Genomic DNA, 26,371 nt, shown 5'->3' with positions numbered 1-26,371 from the left:
TTGAACTAAACCGAGCTCGCTCATGGGACATTCATGATTCGACTAGTTAACTAACTCAATAAGCTAAGTTCATGAACCAAGTGAGTTTGGGCACAAGATAAAAAATATGGCCCATTTAATAAATGGGTCAACCTCGATACATGATGTGTTCAACTTGTTTGGTTCATGAGCCAGTTCAATTGAATTATATGTAATACATAAAACACAAATTATATGTTCTAATATATATAAATACAAATTATATGTTATAATATATACTGATATTGCTATTATATTATATCTTAATAGTAAAAACACGTGAAAAGAATTTTCAAGCTTAAAATTTTAAGTATTATGAAACACTTTATTTGTGATTAGGAACATAATTTTTTTCTAAAGAATATCCTATAGTATATTTAATTTGCACATAATATATAATTGATAATGATAAATTTATTAATTCAACATTATTGCATATTTGATCCATGCCTTTTTTCCCCAAGTGATTATTAATTCAACATTATTGCATATTGGATTGAGTTAAACAAGTTGAGCTAATGAACCAAGCTCACAAGCTGCTTGGCTTGAGTTGGTAGATTGGTTCATATTGGCTTAATTGGATGTTATTTGAGCCTAATGAGTCAAGTCCAGTCAAGCAGTTCGCAAGCTTGGTTTGAGTTGAGCTCGAGCTAGAAAATTTGGTTCATTGCCAAGGCACAAGTTGAACCAATTTTAAACGAGTTGAGCTGAGCTGAACCACAGTTTGGCTCGACTCAACTCATTTCCAGCTCTAACCATGGGGCACTATTATAAAGATGCTCATAGCACCTCATCAACTTGATCAAGAAAACCTTTTTTTAACTCATTTAGACACTCAGAGTTCTCTCTTGCATCCAACGTCCATTTACACTCCGGCAGCCATGCAAAGCTAGACTTCTCAAGATGATCTGCATGATTTTGACTTCAATACTAGTCTCGGTCTCAATAGAATTTTTGTGAACTAGTGGATTGGAGACTGGAGTTACGAGTTTTGATGAGGTCTCGCCCATCGTCACTTGAGAGGGCTTGGCCTTTCACTGATCACAAGACACAGTAAGACCAATCTGGAGAACGTGGTTTGGCCACAATCCCTGTCTCGTATTGAAGCCACTACATGATCAAGTAAGTCACCTGACTAGTGGAGAATTAGGCGACAATTAAATCTTATGTTGGGTTGACTAGAAGAAACAATGGGAAAGGATAGAGAAAAAAAGGGGGCGGTGTCAATAGAAATCACAGAACTATGCCTATTTCTTTCGCATGGAATTTCTTAGTAACCAAACTTGGACATAAATCGAATTGACCAGAGACAGAGATTCTAGGTACCTCTAAGATACTCGAGAAGAGTGATATGAGCCAACCCATCAGGTAGAACTCGACGGGCTCCGTTAACATACAAAATTGCTTCCTTGGATTCTTCCTCCGTCGCCCGCAATTCATCTTCTTGCTTCAATGATCCCATGGCACTTGAAAATGATTCAGATGACTTCTCGAATACGATTGGTTGAGGGCTTAATCTCGACGCAAAGAAATACAGAAATTTGTACGCTATGAATCGATAAGCATAAATACAAAGATCGAGTTGAAAAGTATTAAGGACCGAGTTGAAGAGTAATCAAGAGTTCCGCATGTGATCGATCATCGGGAATCGGATTACGCCCTATTTCCAATTCTGCTGACGACAGCGAGGCCCAATCCCTTTTATAGTGGTGTTCGTTAATCAAGGTAAAGCAGAAAACATCATATGAAAAAGTATTTTTTTGATTTTTTCAATGTGTTTTTTAAAATTTATCTAATTATTTTCAAAAAAGTTCTTGATCTCTTATCTCCCTTTTTTAAGATAAATTTATCTGACATCTCCCTTAGATAAATTTATCTGACTCTTTCAAAATAAGGTTCAATTACTTATATATCCCTTATAAGATAATTAATGTTATTTAATGTATTTTAAAGATTTAAATTTATTAAAAAAAATTATTTATTTAACTCTTATAATTAATATTATTTAATACATTTTTAAATTGTTATATGTTTTGATAATTTTTAAATTTTAAATGACATTATTCATTTCATTGATTTTTAAAATTTAAATTTCTCTCTATATATATATTTTATTAACTAATATAATTCCTTTCACTAATTTTTAAATTATTTTATTTAATTTTATATTTTATTACCTATTATGAAAATATATTTTGGCCATTTTTAATTATCTAGGTGAAATTATTATAATTCTAACAATAATTATTTCTACTTTTCAACTCTTTTTAAATTTATTTTTGAACATGAATTTAGAAAATAAAATATTATTTTTAATTTTAATTTTAATTTTTTTGACAACTCATATTAATCATAAAATATTATTTTAATCATAAATTTGGTAATAAGGATATTTTAGTAAAAAAACTCTTATTTTGGTGCTTATCATATGCATCAACAAACACATAAAAAAAAAATACAATTATTAGTGGATTCTAAAAAATTTAACAAACACTCTAATAGAAATCTTGGAATGCTTTCCAGTCTTATCTTGATCATTCTATATCTTGATCTAGAATGCATTCCAAACTTATCTTAATATCTCTTATTTTGCTCATTTTAACAAACATCCCCTTAATATATTACTAAAACGCTTAACAACAAGTGTTTCTGTCTTACATCTAAATAAAAACATCTATTTTATGAGCATTCCTTGTGTTAATGGAAATGGCATCGTTTTGATTAAACACCCCCCCAGGAAATGGCGTCGTTTTGATTAAACACTGCCCCTCCCTAAAAAAATATGAGTCGTTTTACAATGCCAAACAGCCCCATTGAGCGCCTTACCGAATGGGGATAAAATGACGAATTTGCTCTCGCCCATTTTGCAAATTTGCAAAGTAGGCCACTACCCCCGCGTCTGCTCTCTCATCTTCCCTTCCATGGTCGTCGCTGTTGTCGGCGAGGCGAGGCAACGATGGCAGCGAGGCGACAACAGTGGCCATGGGAGGGGAGATGAGAGAGCAAAGGTGGAGCAATCCATGGGAGGGAAAAGAAGATAGCAGGGCGTGGGGCAAATTCATCTTTTTACCCCCGATCAGTAAACCCGTCGGGTTCTCTAGCATTTTCCAAAAAATATAACTCACAATTTGCCCAAAAACCTAACCCTAACCTCACAACTTCTCTCCCTCAAAGAACGACGATTGGAGGCGAATCTTTCCCAGTAAATGACAATTGGACAATGACCTTACCCTAGCTTGAAATCTCCCATCTCAAACAGTAGCTCTCTCAAACTTGATTCTGGCCTATATCACTTCAATCTGATTCGATACTAACAAATTTTCGAATTTGAGGTATATCTCCCATTTTTTGAACATTGTTATTCTATTTTACATGTTTAGGGTATCATATCATTCATGTGAACATTGAAAATATATGTATAGGTTGTTGATTTTTTACATATATATATATATATATGCACCCCAATGTTCATCCCTTTACATATAATTTTTTGTATATATGTATTGGTTATATATTCATCTATTTCCATGTGCACACACACACATATATATATATATACTTGATCGTTTATATATGTTTGAATATATACGAAAATATTTGAACATATTGGATGAACATATATATGATCACATATATACACATGTTCATTTATATATATGTACATTTGGATAAACATGTATATGATCATATATGTGTGTTTGTGTATTTGTGTTCATTTATATATGTGTATGTATGTATAAATTCGCATATATGCTAGGAATTGTGTATTATGTATTTTAAGTGCTTGTGGAAAATTGATACCCAAACAATAAGAGACGTCACGTGTTATTGGAATGGGCATTGGAAGCATTTTGTCCAACATGGCATGAACTATGTTGGGGGAACCAAAAAATGTGCAAAATAAGGAAGGGATGGGCATATGAGGAACTACTTTATTTAACATATGATAAGGTGGGGATTGACCAGGAGTGGAAAAAGTAATGATGGTGTTAATATTGACTCAAAGTGATGGGATTTTTTAGAACATAGCTATGGAAGATGATTATTCATTGGTGATGACTATTGAGGTATGTGACGAGATGTCTTCTACATCTTCTTGGATAAGAAAATAAAGCTGCCGACTAATTTCCTATAGGCACAAATGGCGTACAAATTACACTACTTTCAAGCTTTTTTTTTTTTTTTTTTATAAAGTGTCTGTCAACTTTCCATATAGACTTCAAAGGTTAATTCTTATCCTCTTTTGAATAGGATTCCCTTACCTAGTGTGCCCTTTAGATACTGCAAAATTATGTGTACAGCTTTTAGGTGTGTTTTCTTAGGATTGTGCATAAATTGGTTAATCAATCCCACAGCATATGTTATGTCAAGCTGGGTATGTGATAGATAAATGAGTCTCCCAACTAGTCTTTGGTAGAGACCTTTATCTATTGATTTTCTATCATGGTTTTCCATGTTTTTAATGCCTCAAAAGTATGTTATTTTATTTTCAAAACATAAATCCGTACCATTCTAGATAAATCATCTATTATGGACAAAAAATACCTAGCTCCACCATAAGTGACAGTCTGGGCAGGCCCCCATAAATCGCTATGGATGTAATCTAGGGGTCCCTTAGATAAGTGTATAGCAATTTTATTAAATTTTATCTCACTGGACTTCCCGTATATGCAGGATTCACACTTATCTAAGCCTGCCACTTGGTTTCCTTTTAATATCCCTTGATTGGCTAATTCTTTTAGGCTAAGCTCACTAATGTGAGCCATTCTAAGGTGCCATAATCTAGAGTTTGTGGTTGCCTTATTATCAACAATTGTTGCTTCCCCATTTAATGCAGCAACTTGCAGAACGTGTATTCCATTTTGTTGACTAGCCTTCATACACACTAGAGATCCTTTGGATGTCTTAAGTGTATCTCCATCTCCCTTAAAACTATTGCCAGTTTTAGTTAATGATCCTAGAGAGATTAAGTTCATTTTTAGTTCCGGGATGTGTCTTACCCCTTGAAGGGTCCTGTAGGTATTGTCATGCATTTTAAGCCTTACATCTCCTACTCCTAGGACCCTACACTCATGATTGTTTTCTAGAAGAACCTTGCCCCCATCAAATTCTTGGTAATTTGCAAACCAGTGTCTATTGGGTGTCATGTGGAAAGAACAACCTGAGTGCAAGATCCACATTTCCTTCACTGAGTTCTGACACACTGTTAGTGCATCAGAATTGTTATACCCAAACTCACACACTGAAACTCCATCATCCATGTAATACTTGGGAAATTGTTGAGGATATAAATAGTGTTTAATGAAGGGTATAACTCGAATTTTTGAAAGAAATAGGCTATAGGGTACACTATCGCAGTCTTAGGTGACCAAAATGACCAGAAGGAGTACCCCGGACCCTAGATGATTAAGGAAAATGTAAAGGTATTGACGAGTAATACGAGTTATGATTTTAGGTGATGAAAGAAGTTGGATTGGAAACAGTTTTTGGTACAACTGTCGACCGGGCTGAGAAAATCGAATCAACATAGGAAACATCTGGGAAGTCAACGGAGTGTCTTGAGGATTTAGATTTTGTATATGAAATAACCCTTGAGCAATTTCTGGTTGAAACGAATGGATTTAAGGTCAAATCAACCAGTCGGGCCTGAGTTCAATTTTCTAAATTTGCCCAATGGAGGTTAAAATGATAGATTTTTAGGAATTTCGAGGATGAAATAAGAAGTACTAAACTTGTGGGCCTTAATGGTGGTATTGGAAAGATCAGGGATGCTTGGGAAAGGGCCAAAATGACATTTGAAGAAATTAGAGGGCCAAAGTGAAATAAAAGAAAAATCTGTAGTATGAACGCTAGGGAGGAATTCGGCCGCCGCCTTCCACCGCACGTGGATGTAGATTTTGGCGACGGGACGGCCGAGGGAGGATCGAGGGAGGTTGTGTCCGGCGCTAGGAGGCTTAGGGACTAAGGTTTGGTCTTTGATTGGCCGAGATGTGGCCGATTTTGGGGTATAAAAGAGCCGAGGGTTTCAGATTTTTGGAGCATCAAATTGACCGCATTTTTGGATGTTTTTGAGAGAGTGATTAAGGGGTTTTTGATCCTTGCATCAAGGAGAAGAGATTGGGAGCATTTGGAAGCATTTTGGGTTCGTTTGGAGGCCGATTGGAGCTCGACTAAAATCAGGTGGTGGACCGCCTAGGGCCGCCTGCAACTGCAATTTTGGAAGCTTTTTTGGTGTCTTTTCGGCCTAAAACCAGTGCCATTGAGATCGATTCATCAAGGGCTTCAAGGGGTGCCGTTATTTTAGCCATCGTAGTCATCAACGGCGGCCAAAAAATTGAAGAAGAAGATGGCGCGTGGTTGCACGTGCCACACTCCACACGCAGCCACACGCTAAGCACGTGAGCAAGGGTATTTCTATAATTTCACCTCTAATATTTTTCTTGATTTATTTTAGGATTTATCATGTTAAAAAAATTGGGAAAAAGTCCAAGAAAATAATTATTTTTTAATTATCTAGGTGAAAATTGGGAGAAAAATAGAGAAAATTATGAAAAAATTGAGGAAAAATAGATTTTGATGCTCTTTAATTAAATATGGTGTTTATGAAGCATTGTGGTTTGAGGTTGAATATAAGTTTGAGTGTTTGTGATTTGACACGCAAATCGAGGCATTCCGATCACATTTGAGGTAAGTGTTCTACCTGGAAACTTGATTTTAAATTGTGAGTTATTCACTACCAAAACTTGATTTATTATGGGTATTTCTGTCCTAAAAACTTAGTATTGGTGTTACCTAAATGTGTTATGATTTTATACAAAATGGTTTTGTTGCATGCAAACGGTAACTGGTGACGATTGGTTTTATGAGGGAGGTTCGTCCCTCAACGTTTTGAACTTGTGCATTGCATTTTATAAAATGTTGTTTATATGATGCATTGAACTGTGAAATGTGACATTGTCTTGCGTTTTGTGGGTTCGTATGGAATGTCAACCTAAAATGTTGTCTGGATAATGTAGCTATAATTCTCCAAGGGCGTGATGGAATAATAGGGGTATCGTGTGCTAGTATGCATGCCGTGATAGCCGCATTGGTTTTCGTGCCTTGCCGTTTGGTCAGGGAAGTGGCACTAGGATGACTAAGTGGTCCATAATGTGTTGTTCATGTGGGATGTCAGCTTAGGATGTTGTCTGGATAATGTAACCATAATTCTCCAAGAGCGTGACGGAATAATAAGGGTATCTTGTGCTGGTGAGCATGTCGAGATAGTCGCTTTGATTTCCGTGCCAGGCCGTTTGGTCAAAGAATTTACACTAAGATGACTGGGTGGTCCATGTGAAATTTTGGAGTTGGGATTGTATGGTGGTTCCTGGATGCTTAGAGTGAGAACGTAATCTCCGACGTAAATGTATGGTGAGACGGGTTCATGTGTTGATGTGACCCTCCTAGGCCAGGAATTGGTAACGATTGTTCTCGAGATGTTAGAGAGATGCATTGACTTGCCCCTCTTAAGCTAGAATCGCGTCGTGTCAATATGTCGGTATGGTGGCATAGCTTTTAGAGAGATTGTTTTTTTTCCGTGGTAGGGTTAAGCGCGTTGGGATTCTCTTGGGCTAGGGCTTACTGAGTTGTGTTGGTTTATTTTATGTCTTGCATTCATTCATAAAAACATAATTTTGAACTCTCACTTAGATAATTCATCATCTAATATGGACTTTGTCCCTGGAATATTAAAACGTTCCAGGTGAAGGTAGCGGTGCGAAGAGAAATGGAATTTTCGAGGAGTGACGGCGATTAGTGGATGTTTTATATTATGTCGTTTCAATTATGTTGTTTATTTTGAGGACGTCATGTAAACATTGGTTCGACTTTATATTATGAATAAAGTGGTTTTGGTTATGATTTATTGAGGTTTCGATCTAACTTCTGCATTTGAGATGATGAACCTATCTTAGTTTATTGATGGTTCATAGTTGATATAATAAGAAGGTGTAACGGGATCTTCGAGGAATGGTTTTGTATTGAGTTTCCATTAATTGAAAAAAAAAAATATCTCCAGAATCTTACGTTACCTAACGCTCCAGAGAAGTGGGGTGTTACAATCTAAGATATCTTTCTCCTTGAAATCTTTCTTCCTCTTTGGACAATCTCTCTTAAAGTGCGCTTTTTCTTGGCACTGATAACACTTAATTGGACCCCTCTCATTTCTTAACTTAGACTTAGATTTATTTTTCCCTTTGAAATTCTTTTTGGTACTTCTAGATCTTGCAGTCAGAACATCACCACTAGAGGATTTTTCTTCCTGAGTATGCCTCAAGTCTTTTGAATTTAGGGCTCCTATTATATTTTCTAAAGACAGCTTGTCTCTGCCATGTTGCAGAATATCAACAAAGTGCTCATATGACCAAGGCAAAGAATGTAATAAAACCAATGCCCTATCTTCATCATCATATTCAACATTGATGTTTTCTAGATCTAGACGAAGTTTATTAAATTCATCTATATATTCTTGCAACTTTTGCTTTTCTTTCATCTTAAATGTAAAGAATTTAGTCTTTAGATATAACCAACTTGACAAGGTTTTTGTTAAGTAAAGATTGTCCAATCTCTTCCAAATTTCTAAGGATGTGGTCATCTTAGACACTTCCCTTAATACCTTATCTCATAAACTAAGAATTAGGGTATTCAATTCCTTCTCTTCTATGTCTGCTCTCTACTCTACCGAGAGGGTTTTAGTCACATCCCCTACTTTCTCTTCATCCCTTAGTTCCTCTCTTAGCGCCTCCTTTAAACCCAAATTTCCAAGGAGGGCCGGCATCTTTATTTTTCATAAAGAAAAATCATTTGAGCCATTAAATTTTTCAATATCGTATCTTGATGCGAAACCGAACATAGCCATTTCTGAAGATTTCTAAGACTGTTCTAAGGGTTCTTGGATGAATCTTGAAAGTAATTATGTGAAATCCTAAGCTCTGATACCAAATTGTAGAATCTTGGATAGATTTCCTCACAAGAATATTCACTCTCTCACACCGACCCTCACCCGATAGTAATAGAAACAAAGACATGTAAAACTGAACAAATAACAAAACAATAACAAAACTGTAAAAAGGGACAAGAACTTATCCTGGTTTAGGCATGAAATGCCCTACATCCTGTTGAAGCCTCTGAGAGAATCTACTAGAAACACAATCAAGATTACAACACTCCTTTTTGTTGCACACACTCAAACTATGAACAATAGTCTACCTCTCAAGAATACAAGGACCGAGCATAAGCTCTCTCTCTATTCTCTACAACCCGCACACAACAGAAAACTAAATGAATGCTGAAAACTCATCATGCCTCCCGAGAACCTATCCGCCTCTATTCATAAAATATAGTGGTGGTTACAACTTAAGGACTTAAATGAAAATACCAAAGAATACAAGGCCTATCTAGAAATAACTTTAAGTTAGTTATTTTCGTTATATTCTAAACTCATAAAATATAAACATACAATTTTTTCCCAACTAAATACAAAGTCCTTCACCAAGACTTAACAGCTAGACTAATACAAATTCTAAGACAGAAAATTAAAAGTTCCACTGTTCCAGTGTGGTCCAATTGAATCCATGCAGACCAAATGAAATTTTGAAGCAGCAGACTATAAGAACTGTTAGTATAAGCAGTATAATTGATTTCTTCTCCAACATTTTGAATGTGTCTTTTTTGCATAGGCCGGGCTTGCTGAAGGTGAACCTTGAGGCATTGTTTTATTCTTTATTTTTATTCATTTTAAAGGCTGCCCAATGCCTAGATATTCCCATGCAGGCAATGTAGGCGTAAAGAGCCCAAGGATTTTTACTTGGGTTCTTCCCATATCCCATCTTTTTTTCTTGATCCAATCCATAGAACAACTTTGCAGTGACCTGCCCCCTTCCGACATATAGAGTCTCTTTTACTCATCTACTTCGTTTTGGATCTTCCATGTCAAGGGCTTGGTTATTGAGGGACTCGGAGGGGAGAGATCGAACCCTACAACCCAAGATAGAAGCTAAAGCCCATAGATACGGAACTTTAGACCACCAGAGTTACTGCAAATTTTCCTAAGTTTACCTTGAACCGATCCTCCTTTAAATCAGATAATGCAACAATGAAAATCTAGTTTCCTAGCACTTCCCCTCAACAGGGTAATATACTTTGAGCATAAAGTAGGTGGAATATCAACAAATTCATATGCCTACTTTTATAAGTTGTCATTGCATTTAAATGGGTCGTCATGAAAATTTTCACCTGATTTAGGTTTGTCCATTTCACTGTCATCTGAAGTACCGTACAAGTTGAGTTGCCCATTTCCTGTTTCATAGGCTGATTTTCATCTGTGTATGGACAAGGTGGCAGTATTGGAATGTTGATGTAGTAGCTGATAAGTAAAATTTATCTTCAAAATTTTGTGCTATATTTTCTTCCCAATTGTGTACTTGTTTGCTTTATATTCTGATTTAATAGATAGTTGGGCTAGTGTTTCGAGAGAGAGTATGAGCACTAGAGAGCAGAATAATTAATTACTAGCTCAGCTGGAGAAGTGTTGTTTTTCCAAGCTTGAGCTTGGGTGCATTAGGCTGTTGTTATTTGAGCAAAGTTGGCTTTATGATTCAGAATATCAGGCATCATATTGATTGTTCTTAGTTCTTACTACAATAGCATCAATGTTTGGAACTCAAATGATTTCAAATTTGCCAACTTTTAGCATGTTCAAGTTTAATTATTTGTTGCATATTCTTGCAAAATTATCCAGTAATATTGATTTCTTTTTCCCTCATTTCTGTCAGCAGGATCTGTATGGATTGCCGTGTTCTTGGCCAAAAATTGGAGTGAGCCCCAGTACAAACAGATTTCAAGTACGATTTATTTCTACTCCTAGAGTATTATATGTTGATCTAGGATATTTTTCTTTTGCCTCCCAAAGAAACAATAAACATGTAGCTTGATGCATGCTTGAAGGTTGACTGAGGGAATAATAGGGAAGAAGATGTGAGGCAATTGCACTGGTTCATTTGCACATAATGCACTTTCATATAGAAGGTGCATCACACTAGTGAAAGGCTTTCAAAGATTTATCTGTTCTGAAATCCAATTCTAAACCATAAATTAAGAATTATTATTATTATTATATTTTGTTGATAATTATGCTTTAGTTGCTGAGTCATCCATGAGTTTAGGGGGTTGTTATTTTTTTTCTTCTATTGCAGATTTTTTAGGAGTTTGTTATGTGCTTATCAAGTCAAGTTTAGTTGCTTAAATTTAGCTTTCTGTTGAAAGACTATAGCCGATTATGGGATTTGTAGCAGGTTTTCAGGATTAGCAGCTGATTTAGTTACAAATCTTTTGTATTTAAGCTTCTGTGAATTTAATAAAAAGTGTGTGAGTAATTTCAGCTTCTCATCAGTTTCAACAGTGGTATCAGAGCCATCATATCTTGAGGGACATTGTGAGTGTAAAAAATGTAATCTGAGACATCTTTTACAACTACGGCACCTCCAGTGTTCGACGGAGAAAACTATCAAATGTGGGCAGTGAGGATGGAAGCCTACTTGGAAGCCAATGATCTTTGGGAAACAGTGGAAAAGGACTACGAAGTTCCACTTTTACTAGAGAATCCAACAATGGCACAGATCAGAAATCACAAAGAGAAGAAGCAGAAGAAATCTAAGGGAAAAGCTTGCCTTTTTACAGCAGTTTCATCAACTATCTTTACTAGGATTATGACTCTCAAGTCAGCAAAGGCAATTTGGGATTTTCTCAAGAAAGAGTATGAGGGAAATGAGAAGATCAAAGGGATGCAAATGCTGAACCTAATCAGAGAGTTTGAGATGCAAAGAATGAAAGACTCAAAAACTATGAAAAAGTATTCTGATAAGCTTCTTTGCACAGAAAATAAGGTAAGGATACTTGGTGGTGAGTTTCTTGACTCTAGAATAGTCCAAAAGATTCTGGTTACTCTTCCAAAACGTTTTGAATCAACAATTTCTACTTTCGAGAACTCAAATGATTTGTTCAGCATCTCTTTGGCAGAATTGTTGAATGCTCTTTAGGCACAAGAGCAGAGAAGACTTATGAGGCAAGAAGGAACCATTGAAGGGGCTTTACAGGCCAAACTGCAAATCAAGGGCAAGAAAAAGAAGGGGAAGAAAGGAAGTGCTGATCAGCCTTGCAATTCAATCACACCTGGGGGAGCAAACAAATCAAATTATCCTCCATGCCAGCACTGTGGAAAAAAATGTCATTCTCCTTTTAAGTGTTGGAGGAGACCTGATGTGAAGTGCCACAAGTTCCAGCAATTAGGTCATATTGCTAAGATCTGCAAGAACAAAAATCAACAGCAGCAGGCAGGTGCACAAGTAGCAGATCAACAATAACAAGAGCAGGAACAATTATTTGTAGCTACCTGTTTTTTCACTATCAGTTCTGGAGAAAGTTGGTTGGTGGACAGTGGTTGTACTAATCACATGACAAATGATGAGGAGCTGTTTCAGGAACTAAGCAAGTCAACTACCACTAAAGTAAGAATAGAAAATGGAGAGTGTATTGAAGTCAAAGGAAAAGGAACAGTTTCCATTGAAACCTATTCAGGTACCAAGCTTATACCTGATGTTTATTATGTTCATGACATTAATCAAAATCTTTTAAGTGTTGGACAACTGCTTGAAAAAGGATACAAAGTCCTATTTGAAAATAGGATGTGTTTGATTAAGGATGCAGAAGGAAATGAACTGTTTCGAGTAAAGATGAAGAACAAAAGTTTCTCTTTGGATCTTATGAAAGAGGAACATGATGCCTACAATATTTCAAAACAGACAACTGAGTTATGGCACAAGAGATTGGGACATTTCAATCAAGCAGCACTATTGCTGATGAGAACAAAAGAAATGGTGCAGGGATTGCCACCTCTGGTTGAGCATTTACCAATTTGTAGAGCTTGCCAATTTGGTAAGCAAACAAGGTTGTCGTTTCCACAACAGGTTTGGAGGGCAACAAAAAAATTGCAGCTCATTCACACTAATTTGAGTGGACCAAAGATAGAACCATCACTGAAAGGGAGTAGATATTATATAGCTTTCATTGATGATTTTACAAGGATGAGCTGGATTTATTTTCTCAGGTTTAAGTCTGAAGTTGCAGGTATTTTTTTGAGATACAAGACTTGGATTGAGAATCAAAGTGGATGCAAGATCAAAGCCATTCAATCTGACAATGGGACATAGTACATCTCAAACCAGTTTACTCAATTTTGTGAAGAAGCTGGTATAGAGCATCAATTCACTGCTCCTTACTCTCCACAACAAAATGGAGTAAGTGAAAGGAAAAACAGAACTATTGGTGAGATGGTGAGGTGTCTCTTTCATGAGAAGGATCTTCCTAAAAGTTTTTGGGCAGAGGCAGCTAGCACTGCTATATTTCTCCTCAACAGACTGCCTACAAAGGCAGTAAAAAAAAAAACACCATATGAGGCTTGTTTTGGCAGTAAGCCTCAAGTTATGAATCTTAAGGTGTTTGGTTGTCTTTGTTTTACTTATATTCCATAGGCAAAGAGGGATAAACTGGACAAGAAGGCAGAACCTAGTATTTTCATTGGCTATAGCTCACAATCAAATGCATATAGAGTCTTTCAACCTGAGACTGGAAAGATTCTAATCAGCAGGGATGTTCATTTTGTTGAGGATGAGAAATGGTGTTGAAAAAAAAAGGAAGCAAAGCAAACTATTCTACCTGAGCTAATTCCTGATGAAATTGTGGATGATCCACCAGTTAGAGAAACCAGATTGCTCGCTGATATTTACCAAAGATGCAGTGTTGCAATACTAGTACCAGCAACTTTCAGTGAAGCGGAAAATGACCCCAAATGGAAGGCTACAATGAAGGAGGAGATGTCAATGATAGAGAAAAATCAAACATGGGAGCTGGTAGACAGACCTCAAAATAGAAATGTTATTGGTGTGAAGTGGGTTTTTAGAACCAAGTTGAATGCAGATGGCTCCATCAATAAACATAAGGCCAGGTTAGTAGTTAAAGGCTTTGCACAAGTACCAGGAGTTGATTTTTCAAAAACTTTTGCTCCTGTTGCAAGGCTAGACACCATTAGATTGCTTTTGGCCATGGCAACTCAAAAATAATGGAAGGTATACCAATTAGATGTCAAATCTGCCTTCCTAAATGGCTACTTGCAGGAGGAGATTTTCGTTGAACAACCAGAAGGCTTTGCAAAGAAGGGGCAGAAGGATAAATTAAGTATGTCTATTGAAAAGGGCATTGTATGGTTTAAAACTGGCCCCTAGGGCTTGGTACAGCAGAATTGATGACTATCTCAAAGAGGTTGGGTTTGCTAAAAGTCTAAGTGAATCCACATTATATGCTAAGAGTTCGAATGTTGGCATCTTGATTGTGTCCCTATATGTTGATGCTCTTTTAGTAATAGGAAGCAATGTCAAGCTTGTTGAAAAGTTCAAAGAAGATATGAGGAAGGTTTTTGAGATGACAGACCTTGGAATGATGACCTACTTCCTTGGAATGGAGGTTAAACAAGATCAGCAAGGAATCTTTGTGAGCCAACAAAAATATATTAAGGAGATTCTAAGGAAGTTTAAGTTGGAAGATTGCAAACCCATGGCCACTCCTATGAATCAAAAGGAAAAGTTATGCAAAGAAGATGGAGCTGAGAAAGCTGATGAACATAGCTACAGAAGTCTGATAGGCTGCCTAATGTACTTGTCTGTAACACGTCATGATATTATTCAGGTGGTCAATGTTTTATCCAGGTTCCTACATTGTGCAAAAGAGTCTCATCTCAAGGCTGCAAAGTGTGTGCTAAGGTATGTCAAGGGAACTCTAGATTATGGAATTCAATACAGTCATAATCAAGAGCTCAAGTTGCTAGGGTATACTGATTCAGATTGGGGATGATTTGTGGATGACATGAAGAGTACTTCTGGGTACTGTTTCACACTTGGCTCGGGGATTTTCTCATGGTGCTCAAAGAAGCAAGATATAGTTGCACAGTCTACCGCTGAAGCTGAGTTCATAGCAGCTACATCAGCAATGAAGCAAGCTTTGTGGTTAAGAAAGCTTCTAGTTGATTTACAGTTGGAATAAAAGGGGAGGATAGAGATTTATGTTGACAATCAAGCAACCATATCTATCTCAAACAACCAGTGTTTCATGGAAAGACAAAACATTTCAATATTAAACTTTATTTCATTCGAGAAGTGCATAAGCTAGAAGAAGTTATTCTGCTACATTGCAGAACCAATGATCAGTTAGCTGATATCTTCACTAAAGCTTTGCCCAGGGATAGATTTGAAACTCTAAGGACTAGGCTTGGTGTGTGCAGCCACCAAAGCAAGGAGGAGTGTTGATAATTATACTTTAGTTGCTGAGTCATCCATGAGTTTAGGGGGTTGTTATTTTTTCTCTTCTGTTGCAGATTTTTTAGGAGTTTGTTATGTGCTTATCAAGTCAAGTTTAGTGCTTAAATTTAGCTTTCTGTTGAAAGACTATAGCCGATTATGGGATTTGTAGCAGGTTTTCAGGATTAGCAGCTGATTTAGTTACAAATCTTTTGTATTTAAGCTTATGTGAATTTAATAAAAAATGTGTGAATAATTTCAGCTTCTCATCAGTTTCAACATATTTTTTTTGTGTGCACACTAGTGTGCGCGTTTTGGGAAAGAAATAACATGTACATTTTTATAGTAACATAGCTCCAAAAGTCAAATCTGTTCACACCCTATGTACATCTCCAAGGGTGGCACCAACAGAAGAAGACATATTGATACCTTTGTAAAAATTCCTCTAATAATCCGAGTGTCCGTGACACTCGGATTATAGTTTGGGATAAGTAATATTGGTACATTAGTGAAACTGCAGTTAATCAAATAATTAGATCCATTAGGGTTAAATGCATATTGGTAACTGAGCTCGTTAGAAAACCTTTCTGTAACTCATAACTAAATTATAGAAATACCCATAACAGACAGAGAATAAGAAATGAACCATTAGCAACTATAAGACCTTGTTACAATCTCCGTTTCCACCCTTATCCTCCTAGTATTCTCCTTGGCATGTATTATATCATACACACGTTTATCATCAATTGTTACTGATCTTGTGCCTTGCTTTTTTGGGTATTCCTTATTTCTTCTGCAGTCACTCCTCGTCATGATATGCACCTGCAGCTATATCAACAGTGAACGTAAACATTGGTGGTAGTATCGTAGTCAATGAGAATGGCTGCACTGGTTGGCCGAATCACTCAAATAGTTAGAGTTCGGTGCTTGAGATACAGTTACCATACTTGGGTGCAAACTCCAATCCTGAACTGGAGCCATGGAAATGCGATGGTGTCACCAGACGATCATCATGGCAAGCAAGCCATGACATTGGACTCTACAGGAGTCATTAACCTAGTTAGTCGCTCCCCTCAGCTTGGATTTAAGACCCAAAGTTACAGGATGATGGCGCACGTTCCTGATCCAAACAAAAGTTATGCAAGCTCAGTGGCATTGCTCGAGGATGAAAAGAAATCCACGCATCAGTTGACAGGGAAGGATCCTGCAGTACACAAGCACCAAATTGGTGAGAACGTGCCTAGAAAAGACAAGGTTAGATTTCTCTACGATACCCTACAAAATCTTAAAGATAGTAAAGAAGCTGTTTATGGTGCGCTCAACGCGTGTGTTGCGTGGGAGCAGAACTTCCCCATCGGGTCACTCAGACAGATGCTGCTCACGCTGGAGAAAGAACAGCAGTGGCACTAAGTTATCCAGGTCATAAAGTGGATGCTAAGCAAGGGGCAGGGCAACACAATGGGCACCTATGGACAGTTAATTCGGGCCCTAGACATGGACCACCGGGCAGAAGAAGCGCACGAGTTTTGGGCGAGAAAAATTGGCAGCGACCTGCATTCGGTGCCTTGGCAGCTATGCCACCTGATGATATCGGTCTATTATCGCAACAACATGCTGGAGAATCTTGTGAAGCTTTTTAAGGGTCTGGAAGCCTTCGATGATCGGAAGCCTCCAGAGAAGGCAGTAGTGCAGAAAGTAGCAAATGCATATGAGATGTTGGGCTTGATGGATGAGAGGAATAGGGTGCTGGACAAATACAAGAGTTTGTTTTCTGAGACACGGCGCCCCAACAAGTCTTCTAGGAAGCTTCCCCAAAAAGGGAAATAAGGATAAGGCAAACCGTAGCTTCTGTCTTGTGTAAGTCTCGTCTCATAGCATGAAGATGCTAAGAAGGAAATTGAGCTGTACGTGGGTGGGCGTGGTTTTGTATTGCTACTACTCTTTAGGGGCTGTTTGGTTGTGGACTAGTTTTCTAGGTTTTTAGAAAATTAGACTATAGAAATAGAAAATTAAACAAAATGTTATTGAATTAAAAATTATAGCTGAAAAACTAAATATCATTCTTCATACCTGAAGAGTTTCTTATATGTCGAGTAATTATTTGACTTTTGAACGTATTTTAGCTTAAGGCAGTGAGGATTTGAATTTAAAATAACAACGATAAAATTATTTTCCTCTAATCAAAAAGTTATAAGTTTATTATCAAAATATTTTTTTTAAAAAATTACATATAAATATAATGATCAAAAAATAATAAATCTTATGCATTCCAATCATAATAATTAGTTTGTAAAAGTGGTTTAGATTTTTAATTTTAAATAGAATATAAATAAAATATAATATTAAATTCAATTATAATTTTAAGTTTTTTTACTAGGTATAATGTAAACCCTTTTTGTTTAATAATTTTATGAAAAATTACAAAATTAATTTTTAAATAACTAAATTAAGTATATCAAAAAACACAAAAAGGATAGCTCAACTGCCTAAACTCTACTTATGGATTGATTTAGCCCCCCCCCCTCGTTTCAATGGTAGCGGAGTCTGCCACGATGGTGTCTAGGGTATTTTTCTGTAACTAACAATTTATAAGTTTATTATTAAAATAATATTTTTTTAAAAATTACATATAAATATGATGATCAAAAAATAATAAATCTTATGCATAGAAATCATAATAATTAGTGTGTAAAATGGTTTAGATTTTATTTTAATTTCAAATAGAATATAAATAAAATATAGCATTAAATTCTATTATAATTTTAAGTTTTTTTCTAAGTATAATGTAAACCATTTTTTTTTAACAATTTTATGAAAAATTACAAAATTCATTTTTAGATAACTAAATGAAGTTTATCAAAAAAAAAAAAACCAATACGGACTGCACCAGTCTACTTGTTCTGTCTTCTACCTTTTCTTTCTCCCCCCCTCCCTCTCTCTTTTCAATGGCAACACAAATTGTCGTGATGCCTAGGGTTAGCCCAAGCGTGGTGGAAAGAGTAGTGATTGTTGTCCTCAAGTGGAGAACAACTCATTTCATGAACCAAAAGTCATATATAATCGACCAAGATGACAATTGCATCTACCTCGTTTTAATCCTAAAGAAAATGCCCCAAAAAATCTCACACCAATGCCCACAAAATCCCCCCCCCTCACGCTCTCCAAGACGATGCCTCCTTCGAGCTATGCCTCATCATCAATGACTAGTCAAAGTCCTCCAAGCTCATCTCCAACATGGCCAAGAAGAAAATCAAGGCTTAGAACATCTCGGTTGCAAAAGTCCTCCGACATGCCCTAATGATGCACAAATTGTGGGTTTTGGTTTGTGTTGATTTTTTAGGTGTCATGATAATAGTTAGGTTGAACCCGTAAAAGCAACTAAAGAGTAGATCAAATATTTTACTTAGTTGGTAGCTTGATTTTGCATTCAATTTTGAGAAAAGAAAATTATATTTTTTGTAATGTGGAAAACTTGGGAGATTGATCTATTGATTACAGTTAGTTTTCAGTCCGAATCTATTTCACTCTCTCTAAAATTTACGATTCACTTACTCCATAATCTTAAGTGAACGAACAAATTTATTGCGAATAGAATCTTGGGAATTTAGTCTTTTAGATGGACACAATTAATTGCACAATTTTACATGAAAGCATAATTGAACCCAATATTCTTATCACCTGAAGGTATACGATGGATCATCTATGTTACCTTAAGGGACTCGTTTTTTTTTTATTTTAAGATAACAAAATTTGACAAGTTATTTTAATGAAAATTTTTTAATGTTTTTATTAATTCTTTAAATTTGGATATATATAATATTTTAAAACAAAACTAAAAGTGATTTCTCTTGAGTTTGATGTTCCATACCTCTTTGCAGATCTGGCCACTGTCAATGCCCGCCATCACCACTATCCACAACCACTGCCATTAGTACCATCGGCCAACATCATCTCTGCCACCCCTACTACCATTGTCTAGATTGAGATTTTCAGACCTCCATTTTGCAAAACTCCATCTTTGATTTCCTTTTCTGGCAAATGCTTCTTCTTCAATTCCTCTCTCTCCCTCTCGGTTGATCGATTTTTTCAGAACCCTAGGAAGGAGCTCCGGTAACTCTGCCACATTACCAGAGCTCTTTTCCTTTTTTTTTAAATAAAATTATTGTAATTATAATATATATATCATATAAAAATATCACATCTTTATAACCTTAGATAGTATTTTATTTACTATCCAAAAAATTAGCCCAACCCAGGCACCTAAACTAGGGTCGCAAACAAGCTAAACCACTCCCGAGTAGCTCGGTGCTCGAGTCATTAAAAACTCATTCATTAAAATAAGTGAACCAAGTTTGAACTTAACTTTAAATATCTGTTTGTAAACGAGTCAAACTTAAACTTAGTAAAAATCGATTTGATAACTCACGAGGTGGTTCGAATAAAGTTTCATGAGTTGACTCGATTATAGGCTCGCGAGCTGGATTGTTTAGAGGCTCGAGAGCAGGCTTGATTATTTGCTTGTGAATATGTTTGTTTATAAATACATTAATAAATTTATTCATAATTTTTGTAAAAATACTATTTAACATAAAATTAGCAAACTTTACATTATTATAATAATATCATTAATGGAATATGTTGATAATAAGATATGTTGTGACTTGAAAATTAATCAACTAATGTATAAGTTTAATAGAGTAATTATCGTTTTAATCGAGGTAGAAAATATTTAGTTGAGTAACAATTAACAAGTATTGTACTCAACTGATTTTTTTTTAATCAAGTAAGATCTAAACATTTAATGAATTAAACGATTATATACTTGTTTTACTCGAATATATGATGGAATAACATTAATTGAAAAATCAAATAGTTAATCGACTAAGTGGTACATTAGTTGAGTAATTATAACATTTAATCGAGTAATAAATTTGAATTAAAATGACAAGTCTTTATAATTGTATCATTAATTAATTTAGAATAAATATTAATCGAGTAAAATTATAATTTACTTGAGTATCAAAAATATTTATTGGAATAACTGCATATCTCACTCGAGTAATACCTAATTTACTCGACCAATGTCACATTAAATTTTAAAAAATTAATCGTTACAGATATTATTAAATGCACATTACAAGTATTTTATCTACAAACAAATTTTATAAACTGACATGACACAGTAAAATTTATAATAATTTTATATAATTGATGACCCTTCCTCTTGTTAACATAGGTCACTTATGGAGCCTCTAGCAACAACCATAACTAACACTTTCACAATATAACAACACCCCTAACTAACATAGTAGCAAAGCAGTATCGTTAACTAACCCCCAAACCTACTAAACCCCAGCTAGATAATAACTAATGGCTACTATCAGCTCCTTTACTGATTTATCCTTAGAGTCGTAACAAAATTGACTTTGAAAACATACACAAATGCAAATTATACAGGATCCTTTATTAATAGGAGGTCTACTTCAAGTTATCACACATTTTTAGGTAAAAATCTTGTCACTTAAAAAATTAATTTTACAAATCTATCATTTTAGTGATTGGAAGTCTACTTCAAGTTACATTTTATAATCACTTTATCAGTTTTGACCTTGCCAATTAATTTTACAAATTTATCATTTTATTTAAACGTTTTGACACTATCACATTACCAATTTAGATACCTTCCTTAAAAAAAATAGCTATAGAGTATAATTAGTTTGTTTGAGTGTCTATAAATTATAATTAATTTGTTTGAATAGCTGAAAACGTTTTTTTTTCTTCAAAGAATAAGTTAAAAATGATTGTGTGCATTTATTTTGAGTTAATTATGAATTCTTCTACACACATTTCTTTTGGCAAAATTTGACCATCTACTGTCTTAACTTTTTAAATCTAAAGTTCATACACACATTCTATTTGAAAAACTTGGCATTAGAGTGATTTGAGCAAGGCCTGAACTGATGCCCATAAAGAGAGGTGGCAGAAGAAGCCAATTATTTGCGATTATTCTTGTGCATCAGTTGGATCTCATCGTTATTTTCTAGCTTAGATTTCCCACTGGATTTTTTAACTACACAATATTGTTTACCATATGGCCTATAGATTTAGACAGGAGATTGGTAGTTGAAGGAGGATTTAATGCGTTGGAAGGAATCACGTGTTACGACACATTGTCCTTTTCCCCCATTTTTTTTTAATTAATTTTTTTTTTTTAGTAGGAATTACAGGTAAAGGTGAGCAAGAGTTCGGGTAAGTCGAATTAACCGAACTGAACTGAACCGTTAGTGATTCGATTCGATTATTTCTCTCAAGATTTTTGATTATTTAGTTTGGTTCGGTTATTAGATTCGGTTCGATTCGATTATTTCTCTCAAGAATTTCGGTTATTTGGTTCAGATTTTTTGGTTTTGTTAAATGAAAAATCGAACCAAACCGACAATCCAACCCTCTTTTATTAGGTTTGATTTTTTTGATAAGAATTTCGGTTCGGTTATAATGGCTCAAAATTCAGTTAATTTAGTTTTGATTAGTTCAGATGATTCGATCAATTCAACTCAATTATATATCTCGGTTTAATTAGTGATTTTTGATCGGTTCGGTTCAATTATAACCAATTACACTAGGGGTGAAACTATGAAAGCAAATTTGAAGACAGTGGATGAATTTTTTATATAAGAAAAATATGATTAATCCAAGCTAGAATAAATGGATCAAAATCTGAATAAATAATAAAGAAAACAAAAGATACCATATCTTAGCATGAACAAATATTCCAAAAAATGCATTTGGGACCTAACACGTGTGGGCAAAACATAAAATACAATATATTTGAAGAAATATTTTTTTACTTCCTCTTGAGTTGTAATTTCTAATTTTTGATGTAATGTTACTCCCCTTGTGAATAAAATATACACTCCATGTATTCTCGTGGATGTTGGCAAACTATAAGCCAAACCACGTAAAATATCTTGTGCTTGTGGGTTGACTTTTGTGTAGGTCCCACGAGCCAAATGCGATTTTTCAAGGGCAACATCATAAGTTAGCCTGACAATTCACAAGTCGGCCATATCGCTAATCCCACCCCGAGGGAAGGGTCACCTACAGCAATCTAGTGCCAAGCCTACGGGCTAACACAATTTCCTTCTTGTCTTTGATGCTATGTCACGAGAATAACCCAGAGCCCTTGTTGAAGTTCGATGCCAAGCCCTCGGGCTAACCCCGACTCCTTTCATAGATTTGGCACCAAGTCTCCTGACAAACTCGAACACCCGGTCGTAATCCGATGTAAAGCCCTTAAGCAAACCCAAATTCTTTGATGTGAACAAACTCGAGGAAAGGAAGCGAGAAATGGTGACATTTTGCGACAACCTGACACCAAGCTTGTAAGCTAACCCGAATTCCCTATATATTGTGATCCAACGCCATACCCTGAGACCTAGATCCTTTGTTGAAGTTCAGTACAAACCCCTTAGGCTAACCCCAACTTTACGTGTAGATCCAACACTAAGTCTCTTATCAAACCCGGACACTCAATCGCAATCTGGTGCAAAGCTATCACGACAAACCCAAATTCTCAAGGAAAACCCAAATTTGAAATCCTAAACATGTCTCTACTTCACCCCCCAAAATCTAGTTTTAAGCCTTTTGACCGACTTTGACCACCCAAAGTAGCCCAATGCTATGTCCCAAGACAAACCAAAATCCCTTGTTATAACTCGATACTAAGCTTGAAAGCTAACCTAGGTTTCTTGTAACGATCTAATGCCATGCCTCTGGGCATACCTAGGCCATATGTTCCAACTCAAGGGTTTATTGGCCAACCTAGATTCTTTGTGGTTAATAGACCCAAGGTAACTGCTATGGGAAACGAGCCAAGAGTGCGTAGTGCATACCCTACCAAAAAGGGCTCACGTCGGCTGTTCGAGTGGTCCTTGGTTACATCAAGGTATTTATGTTTGAATACCTACTTTACCCTAACTCTATCATGGTAGGATTGGATAAAGTGATGGCATGGTAACACCCCCCTCCCCATAGACAGGTGGGCCATGTATACTAGGTAGCAAGTATTATCTAACATGCATCATTGAAACATTCGCGATAAAAGCAAGTGAAAGAAAAATTACCATAAAAAAACACATTCATTCATTATTCAAAAAAGGTGTTGATCGTCCATCACAAGACGTGTCAGATGGTCTGGAAGTGGACTTAAGGGAATAGTTCAAGGAGCCTTGCCCTTTCTATGCGGTTCGAAATTGAACTCCCGAAGTGCCTTGATCACTCTAGAAGATTAGGTAAGTTTCGGCACGTACAGACTCCACGACCCTAAAAGGTTGCTTAGGTCATCCACCAAGGTCGCATTGAGATATTCCTTAGGTCCTTGGGCGCCCGGCTCGTATGCATGCTAATTGGGAAGCGTGAAGGTAGAAGTTTCTGAGTATACCATCTCCAAAAATGATTCTCCCAAGCGCTTGGACTCCAGTAGGGTTGCAATCGAGCCAGGGGCGGATCCAGAAATCTAAGTAGAGGGAGGCTAAAAAATTTTTTTTCAGGTATAAAATAACATATCACAAATTTTGGAGTGGGCTGGAATTTTTTTCACTGAATTATTAGTAAAATTTATTATTTTTTATATTTAAAAATAATTTTTAATTGTAAGCTCATGCATGGATCCACCCCTAAATCGAGCTGAGCAAGGCAACTTATGAAAAAGGTCAAGGATTATCCAAATAGAGAGTTACCCAGCAATGTATATTGCAACTAATGTGTCATTTTGTACCCTAAACATTGAACCCACAAACTCATATGACAATTGATCATCTACCTTGAATATTTGGGGAGAGGGCGGCCTATGTCATGCGAGACTCATAGCGAGTGTATTGTGCGTGTCGGGTTGCATGGGAGTCAAGTCTAATGGAGGTTAACATGCATAATATAGTGTGGACGAAATAGTACTTTGAGAAGAAAATTCTTTATTGTGCAAGTTATCTTTAATCCGAGACAGTATCCTTAACGATGACACTAATGAAGAGGACAAGGATGTGGATGCAATGTTAAAAGTCTTGTACGATGACAATAAGCAGATGCTAGAGGATGTGAATTTGGTGGTAGATCATGCCCAATGTTTTAAAAATCGGACCGGACCGGCTGGTTCGACCAATTAAACCAGGAACCGATCTGTCATCTGGTCCAGTTATATATATATTGTTGATTTTCATTTAAACCAGTCAAAACCGAGATAATCCGATGAACCGGGTCAGAATCGAAAACTGGGTTGGCCCCAATTTTTATTGCTGGATATAAAGAAGCCTAAGAGTGCAGCACGCTGGGACGAGTTGCTGTGTGAATATGAGATTCCAACGGCCAAGAAGTTCTACTGCTGTTCAGTTACTCTTCCGCGGTGTTGGTGAATGATGAGGAGGCAGTGATAAAGCAATCAGAGTGTCCGATTTGCCATAGATTGTTCTGCGTGCAATGCTACGCGTGCCTTGGCACGACGAGATCGCGTGCGAGGAGGTTCAAGGATTGAACGAAGATGAAAGAGGGAGAGAGGATTTGATGGTGAGAGAATTGGCCAAGAGTGAGCTGGAAGAGATGCCTTCCCTGTAAATACTATGTGGAGAAATAAAGGGTTGCCTTAACAGTGGCGTTGTATGTGTGTGTGTCCATATCTATATATATATATATATATATTGCCTAACAGTGGTGTTGTGTGTGTGTCCAACAGTAGTGTATATATATATATTGCGTGTTACAGTGGTGTTGCGTGTGTGTGTGTCTAACAGTAGTGTATATATATATAGATTGCATGTCTAACAGTGCTATATATATATATATATATGATATCATCTGGTTAGATCACTCCGGTTCAATCGGTCGGACCAATTGATCCGTGACCCAATTAATAGACCGATTCGCTATCCGGTCCAATTTTTAAAACATTGATCATGCTTATGAGTTTGACCATGTTGGAAAGTAAGCATGGGTATAAGTTGTGGGCATCACATTATTTGCCAAGCTCTTGAATTCTTTACAGATGATTGAGTTGACAGGGCGAGTGAAAGGGTACGGCCTAAAAATACCAACATTTGGTGGATCAATACAAGGGTTATCAATTTTTAAAACTTTTTCAAAAATCAAAACAAATAGCAGAAGCAAAAACGGACATTGCAAGACTCGATATAAATCATCCATATGTAAAAACGAAAAACCAACCATAAAGGGTTGAAGAGATACCTCCAAGGATGATCTTTTTATAGCCGGTTGTCCACAATGTGAGCTCCAAGCTACTCTCACGTACTTGCAAGCCGAGGTCCTAGTCTATCCTAGTCTATCCACGCCCGAGCTGCAACTGAACCCTTCCCTGGAGTCATGCTAGAACCCTCTCAGAAAAGGTGATGCAAAGATAATCGGGTTCCACGAGTTGCAAGCTTGTTGTCCAACAACAACAAGATCAAAGAGAGATGCAAGCTTACCAAGGTTTGGAGCAAGAACAAACCAAAGGCATGCAACAATGGAGAAACAACAAGATTCAAGAAAAAGAAAAGCAATCAACCAGAAGATAGCCTCTACCAACAAGTTTCATTTTCAAGCTTATGGAAATCGCAAGTGTTATCCCCGTACTATCTCCAATCTCTCAATCTCTATATATAGTGCATTACATAGGAGGTTTTGCCCAACACTAATTGTCGACTGCCCAATACAAGCGATCAACCAATCCAATCTGTCGACAGCCTTAAGCTTCAATTGACCAATTATGTCAGCAGTCACTATGAAATATTGCACTTTGCCCCCGTTATTAATACTTAATAGCCTTCTTACTAACACTTAATAGAACCAAAGGCCCCCGTTAACACTTAACGGTATACCCCACTAACTCTTAGCCATCTCCCATACATCTTGATCTATTTGGTTAACACTTAACCGCAATCAACATCATTAACTCTTTAATGAAGAGAAACACTCTTACAGCG

The 26,371-nt window shown here is 36.3% G+C and overlaps 2 protein-coding genes and 1 pseudogene across 6 annotated transcripts in view; 2 read left to right on the top strand and 1 right to left on the bottom strand.

Moving 5' to 3' along the window:
* LOC127795850 (xanthine dehydrogenase 1-like) overlaps positions 1 to 1,701 on the bottom strand; it is a 94,154-nt gene extending 92,453 nt beyond the window's left edge. For 3 of the 5 annotated variants that reach the window (XM_052327789.1, XM_052327819.1, XM_052327810.1), the window contains exon 1: positions 1,345 to 1,701. In XM_052327789.1, coding sequence (XP_052183749.1) covers positions 1,345 to 1,480 — 136 coding nt within the window. In that variant the 5' untranslated portion in view covers positions 1,481 to 1,701. The remainder of the gene's footprint in view (positions 1 to 1,344) is intronic. The other 2 variants (XM_052327782.1, XM_052327799.1) reach the window with 2 other exon arrangements.
* Positions 1,702 to 11,579: 9,878 nt separating this feature from the next.
* Positions 11,580 to 12,416, top strand: LOC127811048 (uncharacterized). Its single transcript, XM_052350780.1, has 2 exons — positions 11,580 to 11,939; positions 12,093 to 12,416. Exons 1-2 carry the CDS (start codon positions 11,580 to 11,582, stop codon positions 12,414 to 12,416), a joined length of 684 nt encoding a protein of 227 aa, XP_052206740.1.
* Positions 12,417 to 16,280: 3,864 nt separating this feature from the next.
* Positions 16,281 to 17,234, top strand: LOC127810836 (pentatricopeptide repeat-containing protein At4g18975, chloroplastic-like; annotated as a pseudogene).
* Positions 17,235 to 26,371: the final 9,137 nt, after the last annotated feature.

This window comes from Diospyros lotus, chromosome 1 (genome assembly GCF_014633365.1).
Source record: "Diospyros lotus cultivar Yz01 chromosome 1, ASM1463336v1, whole genome shotgun sequence".
Taxonomy (NCBI): domain Eukaryota; kingdom Viridiplantae; phylum Streptophyta; class Magnoliopsida; order Ericales; family Ebenaceae; genus Diospyros; species Diospyros lotus.
This window is presented reverse-complemented; position numbering and strand designations above follow the sequence as displayed.